At 43.5% G+C, this 8644-nt stretch overlaps 1 protein-coding gene across 2 annotated transcripts in view; it reads right to left on the minus strand.

Annotated features, from left to right (window-relative positions):
• Positions 1–1396: 1396 nt before the first annotated feature.
• BEAN1 (brain expressed associated with NEDD4 1) overlaps positions 1397–8644 on the minus strand; it is a 48269-nt gene continuing 41021 nt past the window's right edge. For both annotated transcript variants that reach the window (XM_083454517.1, XM_083454518.1), the window contains exon 6: positions 1397–4786. In XM_083454517.1, coding sequence (XP_083310643.1) covers positions 4432–4786 — 355 coding nt within the window. In that variant the 3' untranslated portion in view covers positions 1397–4431. The remainder of the gene's footprint in view (positions 4787–8644) is intronic.

Consider the following 8644-nt stretch of genomic DNA (forward strand, 5'->3'; position numbering starts at 1 on the left):
TGCCCTTCAATAGAAATATAAAAATGGGCTTTCACATTCCAGATCTGATAATTATCCAAGATTCAAAGAGAAGAGTATTTTAGACTGAAAACACTTCAGAGTGAAAACTATGAATGAAAACAGGCAAGATCCAAACACATTGGTGTTTGAAACCAGTGGAAGTTTGCCACACCATGTAAAGAAGGTAGAACTGGCTGCAATTTCCCCCCTTCTTCCACTTGTTTAAGCCTTGTTCTGGGAAAGATAAGAATGTAGAAGGCTGTCTTATACTGAGTCAGACCATTGGCCCACCCAGTTAAATATAGCCTACACTAACTGGCAGCGGCCTTCCAGGCTTTCAGGCAGGGGTCTCTCCTAGTCCTACCTGGAGAAGCTGGGGCTTGTACCTGGGTCCTTTTGCATGCAGAACAGATGCTGTACCACTGAGCTCTGTTGCTTCCCTATGGCCCTCACCAAGGCATGTGCGAGCAGCCAGAGCAATAGATGGAGGGGACACTGTCTGGCAGTCAAACCAGGCAACAGGGGCGAGGAGCGGGGCTGGTCCAATGGTAGTTCGGCTAGCCTGGCTATTGTTGCATTGCAGCAGAATTGTTGGGAAGAGTGAAGGAGTGTGTCTTGCTGTCAATTTGTTGGAGATCTTGGCCAAAGATCTATATAAGGCCATCATTGCTTTGCAGCTTCCAATGTCCCTAAGGTGCCACAAGCCTCTTTCTTCTGTTTTTGCTCTGGTGGACTGATATAGCTCCATCACCAGAAGTGACTATTGTTATTATTATTACTCCCTAATGAAAGGAAACACAGGAAGGGAATGTATGATGAATGGACACCTGTCCTACCCCCAGCTTGCACACAATGACAAAAGGGAGAAGATGGAGCAGCAAAGCTTCCACTAGTCTGACCCTTTCCTTCCAGGCAATTGTACAGATTGGGCCCAGAGGGAGAGGGCAGGGGTGACTACCAATGAGGAGGATGGGTCACTCAGAAGGCATTTTGACTGAGGTTCCCCCTAAAACCTGTAGACCACTTTTCAATTTGCGCTCCCAAAGGGGTGAACAAATAACACGATTCCAATAAGTAAAGCAGTGCAGTATCAAAATTGCTACACACACACACACACACACACACACACACATTCATTCACACCGCCCATTCAAAACTCATATACATGGTTCCCTCCCACCCCCAAATCCTAGGAACTGTAGTTTGTTAAGGGTGCTAAGAGTTGTTAGGGACTCTCTCAACAAACTACAGTTTCCAGGATTCTTTGGTGGAAACGTTAAAGTGCTATAAGAGGGCTTTAAATGGATGGTGTGGCTGTGACCATACTCACAGAATCATATATGAGAAATAAAAAAAGCAGCAAAAATAAAGCACCAGAGGGGGTTAAGTCCCGAAGTCATGGAAGCATAAAACTGTCTTTACTTGGTTACAAAATTATATCACTGAGAGGGATAAACAAACAGCTTGTAAAAGGGCTTTCCAAAGTTCTGGTGCTACAACCAAGTAGAACCTTTTTCTGGTGAAAGTGAATCCATGATCCATTGAGGAGCCCATGATAATCTTCTGAACACCCCAAAATTCTTTGGAACACCATCTGAAAAACCCTTGCCTTATATCCACCTGTTGGAGCAAGGTTATGAGATAATTTGGATGTCTTTGTGGGGTTTAGATTGCATGTTACTGTTAATCACCAGCCATCAACAACAAACAACATTTTTATCCTGATGCCCTTCCAAGGAACTTGGGCTCAGTCTCTTTTGCACCTTTCCCACCCTCACAACATCCCTGTGAGGTAGGTGAGATGTGAGCAACTGGTTCACAGTCACCTACTCACTACTGAGTAGGGATTTGAACCTGCAGCTTCTCAAGTTTCTAGCCCAGCACATCGCACTGGCTCCTTCCAGTCAGATTTGTGCATTTCATTGCTTTATAAAGACAACTGGAGAAATTTGAGGGCCAAGCTAGACATGATGTTAAAATTGGCATTTAATATACAGGAGTTTTTTAAAAAAGGTTCAAATAAAGCTTTGGGGCAGGGACTGATAAGTATTGGGGTGGTAGCAGGTCTCAAGTGGGGAACTTACTATTTTCCTTCCTGAATTTTCCTTCTTTTTCGGAGCTGCTATTTGTCATGACCTCAGAGTCCAGCAGTGATCGAGGCTCAAAGCTGGAGGGCTTATGAGTCTCCAGCTACAGAGGAAGACTAGATTCACAGCTTTGAGCCTGCTCTCGAAGATCAGGGGGACCCCCCCCCCGAGCTTGCCAGACAGGAGCCATTCTCTACCACTAGGGCCTGCAGTCAGAGCCAGGACTTCCACTAGCATCTTTTCCTGAGCCTAAGGAATCCAGTGCCTCCTGATGGTCACTGGTCCAGCAGTGTAGAGCATACACTGGAAGGGAGGCGATGGAATGGAGGATGAGTGCCTGTCTTCAGGCCAGAGGGTAGGCCCTTTAAGAAGTTAAAGTTATCTACAAGAGGGTGGAGCCTGGGGGAGGTAGTCTGGGAGCAGAGGCTGTAAAAAGGCTGTCTGCTCACTTGGTGCTGTCCGTGGTTCTGCAACTCCTGACCTGACTTGCTCAGGGGGACACAATACTCTATTGCAGGCATAGGCAAACTCGGCCCTCCAGATGTTTTGGGACTACAACTCCCATCATTCATAGCTAACAGGACCAGTGGTCAGGGATGATGGGAATTGTAGTCTCAAAACATCTGGAGTTTGCCTATGCCTGCTCTATTGGCATTCCCTCCCCCACCAGCCCAAATATTGGCTTTGGGATTTCCCCCAAGACTGCAGCAGGGGAGGAAAATGTTAAATCACCCTTCCACCCCTGCTGTGACCCTGATAATCATCAGCTGCTACAACCCCACTCCAAGTTGACACCGTTTGCATTTTTAAAAAAGAACTCTGCACATTACATGCAAATACACATTTAACATCAACTCTACTTTGGCTCTGAGTAGTTGTTAGGTGGAATTGCTAAACACGATCTTCACAAGCAGAGGCAGTACACCTTTGCATAGTAGACACCAGGGACACAATAAGGCAAGGCGATCCATCACCTATATGCCTGGCTGCTTGTGAACATGTCAGAGACAGCTGATTTGTCCCTGTCAGAAACAAAATGTTGGGTTAGATGTACCTTGGTCTTATGCAGAAAATAAGGAGATCAGAGCTGCTTTTTAGCCCCAGTGATCCTGTGAGGGAGAAGAGGCTACAAAGCTAGCAATTTGCTGAAGGCCACCTAGGAAGCTGTGGAAATAAGAAGGGATTTGAACACAGCTCTTCTATATTCCAAACTCAGCACTCAAATGATTGCATCACATGCCTCTTTTTAGTAAGACCTCTCCCAGTCAAAATAGGGAAATGCATATTTTCTTTTGCTTTCCAGTTCTTTGGTATGCAACATAATAATCATGTCTCATATCACAATAAATCTCCCCAGACAGCTTGATCACTGAGGTGGGTAGGGGAAAAGGTTTGTGACAGAAAGTAGATATAATATTTGGGTTTGGAACCGGGTTAGCTTAGAAATTTAACTGGGAAGCCTCCCGTCTCATTCTCTTAAATACACAAACATTTCCCTATTAATAAAATGGGGATATTCTGATACAAACTAAGGATATCTTTTTATCTCTCTTGAGCTGAACTCTACAGCTAAATGAAACACTGAATCCTCTCCTATTACTAAGTCACTGGCTTACATCTACTAACAATTCTTAAAAAGATAGATGCAACCCCTTTATCATATATTCCTTTTGTTCTAAGACATGCAAAGCACTGTAACAAACCTGACAACTAGGTTTGACCGTATGACATACATCTACATTAGAAGTATTTTAGTCAGATGTGCTTTCAAATGCTACAAAAAGACCTACAGGAGATACCCTAGCACAGGAGTTCCCAAACTGTGGCCCATGGACCAAGCTTCACTCAGGTGTGTCTGTGGATTTGTGGTTGAAGACGGGAGATGGCACGTCCATTGCATTAAATATCCAGATTGATTTTTTGATGGTATTGTTATTGCTTCTTTTATTTTGCAGCATGTTACAATAAAGAAAAGAAGCAATAAAAATACATTTAAAAGCTGTACAGCATCTTGTAAAGAGCATTTCAGTTGCTACAATATGCAGAACAATCATTAAGATTGTCAGATGGTCCATTGGGTGTGAAGGAAAGTTTGGGAACCACTGCCCTAGTAGATGCATTTTTTGTTTTACATTTCAGGGGGAGAAGAACAATCTAAAACACAAAGAAGAATGTGCAGGTAAACTTTCATATTTTTTTCCTGTAAAAACAAAATCCACAAGTAGAAAATAGATAAAGTTTTGTTAAGTATTATTGGTAGGTGGGTGATTATCATTCCAGGTTATCACCCTTTCTTAGTCTTGAAGGATTCCTTCAGAAGCACAGGTCAGGAATCATTGCCCTTTTACATTATTCTGTTGAAAAAAGTCTGATAGTGTTCTGTAGAGGTTTTCAGTAAATCCAGTGGGACCAGTGGAATAGGGATGTTCTGTTCACACACAACAGTTTCGTAGGGAGGGGCAGCTTCCATCGGGAATGACGAGGATAAGGAAATGGAAGGGATGGGTTGTGGCAGGCCCTGCAGTCCGACCAAATACCCAGCATCCCTTTCTCCTGCAGCCCCTGGAGTCACCTCTTCTTCCCAGGGAATGTTTATAGCGGAGTCATTCCATCGACAAGGGTCTATCAGGGAGTAAGGCGGAGGGTCATCTGTAGGAATACAGATTTGCACAGCTCCAGGCCCCACACACTCATCATAGCTGAAAGAAAACAGAGCCTCAGGTTAGCTTTGCCGCATAGATATCAGAGGAGAATTGTGCCAACAAGAGAAGAAGAAATGACAAACAGGGAGAAAAGTTTTAGCAGATGGCCTATCTATTCATAGCACTTGCTCTTAGGTTGGGAGGGATAGATCTGTCCATTTTCATTTTTCCCAAGCTTAAATTCATTTCTCCATATTTCTACAGCAATTTGTAATTAAAAAAAATTTTCATGAAAATTCAGCAGCGTTTTGGAAAAAAATTATTCCAATAATCACATTTTTGTATGTAGTTTTACCTAATCTACACTTTTTTTTGCAAAGCAATGTTCTCTAATATAATGCATTTTTGTATGTTGTATTCACAAATATATGTGTTTTTGTGTACATGCATGTATATGCATTTTTGTACACATTGCAAAATTTGGCAAATCCTGAAGGATGGCTGTGTTATGATTCTATATTGTTTTGGAAAATGCAACTTTGGTAGGTTTGCCTTCAAATGTGATCTGTACTGAATCCCCACCCTCCAATACCAAGTCACAAGAAGCAGATTACTTCAGTGTTAGGTTATTACATATCATTCTATTGATTTCTGATGTTCAGGCTCTGTGTCCTGTTGCTTTTTAAAAACTAAAATGACACCACCCGCACAAAAGAGGGAGGTATATCAGCTGGGGAGAATTTCCTGAAACAGCCCAATGAGGACCACTGGAATGCAGGGCAGACTGTTGTTGGGGGAAACAGACTCCACACTGCAAGATTTTGCTACAGGTCCCACTGATGACAGTGATGTAAGTATGCACAGGAATGCAGTCTTAGGGTTATAATTCTTGTTTGAGCAATCAAAACCAAGCTGTTCTAATTCACTGCAGTCCATAACCTTGAGGCTAATGCAGGATTAATGCTTTCTGAACATACAAATGTTCATTCCCTGTGGGCTCCTGAGTAAGGAGTCTGCTTCATTGGTTTCTAATGCACAATTAAGGTTTCAAAAAGCTGTGAACACTGCTCAGGTATACCTTTTGGAGGTAATGAAACATAGGATGCATTTCAGAAGCTGGCAATGACAGAAGGAAGACCCCTGGAGAAAGTCAGGGATGGGGTGGGAGAATACGATGAGGAAGTGGGGGGCTAGAGGAATACAAAGTTGATGAGGCAAGCATTTTTGCAACAAAAGTAGCTGGGAATATATTAGGAACAAGGATGCTGTGCCATTTCCTAAAGAGCCCACAATAAGAAGTTATCAAAGAGTCCATAAAAAAAGGATCTCCAGAATTAGTTTCACTGAGGTACAGGGCTGTTATCTGTGTGAAACATGCTAATTTAGGTTCCCTACCCCAACCCCCAGGCACCAGTTGACAGAATGGTAGGTTAAATGTCCTTCACTGTAATTTTAAAGAGATGATGGGATTCTAATAACCCTACAATGAAAAGATGTCAGATTTCCATTAGAATTGTCTTTTTAAAAAACAGCATTGCGTTATAATATACATGTGTGTGAGAGGTGGATGGGAGTTGCTGCTTCCAACAGAACTGTTGAATATCTCAGAACTGAATATCTCAGTGACGGAGCACATGCTATGTATACTGGCAAGGTCTCAATCCATTGCCCAGTGGTGGCAGCTTCCCACTGGGACTGGTAGGGTGGAAGGCAGGGAGCCAGAGCCAATGGCAGGTGGGACAACACTGAGACTAAGGAGGAGGCTGATGAGCAGTGCCACTCTCTGGGCTGGATGTAAGAAAGGAGGCAGATATTATGGGGAGCTGGCTGGGGGCACACTGAGGTTGGTGGGGCTCTGCCCAATTGGCCCCATGGACCAGCTTGCCATTGCCATGACATTTCCAGGTAGGTAGAATAATAGAAGGGACGCGAGTGGCGCTGTGGGTTAAAGCCTCAGCGCCTAGGGCTTGCCGATCGAAAGGTCGGCGGTTCAAATCCCCGTGGCGGGGTGCGCTCCCGTTGTTCGGTCCCAGAGCCTGCCAACCTAGCAGTTCGAAAGCACCCCTGGGTGCAAGTAGATAAATAGGGACCGCTTACTAGCGGGAAGGTAAAGGGTGTTTCCGTGTGCTGCGCTGGTGCTGGCTCGCCAGAGCAGCGATGTCACGCTGGCCACGTGACCCGGAAGTGTCTTCGCACAGCGCTGGCCCCCAGCCTCTTTGAGTGAGATGGGTGCACAACCCTAGAGTCTGTCAGGACTGGCCCGTACGGGCAGGGGTACCTTTACCTTTACCTTTACCTAGAATAATAGAACTGTAGAGCTTGAAGAGACCCTGAGGATCATCTGGTCCATCCCCTTGCAAGGTGATGAGAAAGACCTTTTCTGCCCAAGAGCCTAGACAATTGTTTCAATCTATGGATCAGTGACCCAGCACATAGACAGCTACTATATATGTTCATAGCAGGTCCTGATTCCAATCTTGGCGGCTTGTAGTAGCAGTGTGATTTGTCATGTCTCAGTGGAAGTGACTTTACCACACACACACACCTAGGCAACATGAAAGAGCTTACTAAACAGGCTGAAATTTGTAAGTTTTGATCTTGAGAACACAGAAGAGAGAACATTTTGAAGATGCTCCTTTTTACACAGGCATCCCCTTGATCTTTTCCTATTTTAATTGCTGTGCTCTTTTAATGGGATTGTTCCATTGCATATTTTAATTACGGATGTTTATATTCTAACATGTTAATTGGAATGTTTTATGGTGCGTTTTAATTATGGATGCTTATATTCAAATTTTTGTGTAATTGGATGTTATATTTGTAAACTCCTTGGAAGCTTATTCTGGAATTAAGCAGCATATAAACAAACAAACAAAAAACTTCTCATGCAACTAGTAAAGGGAAATCATGATAACCAGAAAGCACATGGAGCATGCTCTAAGAAGTTGGTGTGTGCATTTGTGTGTACAGAATACAAAATCCAACCCCACTTGGACTCAAACCAGACCTGAGATCCATAGTCAGGATCTCCCCCATTTCTGGTAGCATAGAGCTGAGTGATCCTAGAGAATTGGTGAGATCGACGGAGCATCTACTCTCCAGTCACACAAATGGGAAGGATGATCCTGACGCTTTTTGAAGTACAAGCTAAGAAACGACGTTGATGTTTTCCAGAAGGGTTTATGTGGCAGGCTCACTGTCAATGGCCAGTTCGCATAGGTAGTAACAGCCTAGGACAATATTTCAATGATGAACCGAACAAGGCTTCAAAAGGCTCATATGATAACCTTTTCATTTCACAGTTGTAGCAGGGAGAAGAGGAAGTCAGTGCTACTCAGTGTCTTGCTATCTTGCCAATAAAGTCAGTGGAACAAAAGTTTTTGTCTGAATCATTTTTTGTTTTGTCTTCAGTTTGGATTCTTTTCATTACTGTTCTATTGATGAGTTTTAGCTGCATTTGTCATCTGTTTCTAAGGCAGAAGGAATGAAACACTGAAAATCGTTTTTGCTTTTGCATAGGTTGTTTGCAGAATGTGGGCTTCCAGATTTTGAATTTTGGGACTGGGAATTGGGATGGATTTTATGCTACAGACTTTATGAGGGCAGTTTTATTTTGCAGGCTCAAAGATCCCACTTACACCGCATAATTAAAGGACTCATATCACATTAACAGCCATGGTTCCCACCCCCAAGAATCCTAGGTACTGTGGTTTATTAAGGATGCTGACCTTACAGAGCTACAATTCCCAGCGCCCACAATAAATTAGTTACCAGAATAATTCATGACTGTGATATTAGAGTGACTTAAAGGTATGGTGTGGATGTGACCTAGACGTTGCTGGACTGCCAACCCCCAATCAGCCACAGCCAGCATGACCAATGGTTAGAGATGATAGCAGCTATAGTCAGCAGCAT

The sequence above is a fragment of the Podarcis tiliguerta genome (genome assembly GCF_965153285.1).
Source record: "Podarcis tiliguerta genome assembly, chromosome: 8".
NCBI classification, from domain to species: Eukaryota; Metazoa; Chordata; class Lepidosauria; order Squamata; family Lacertidae; genus Podarcis; species Podarcis tiliguerta.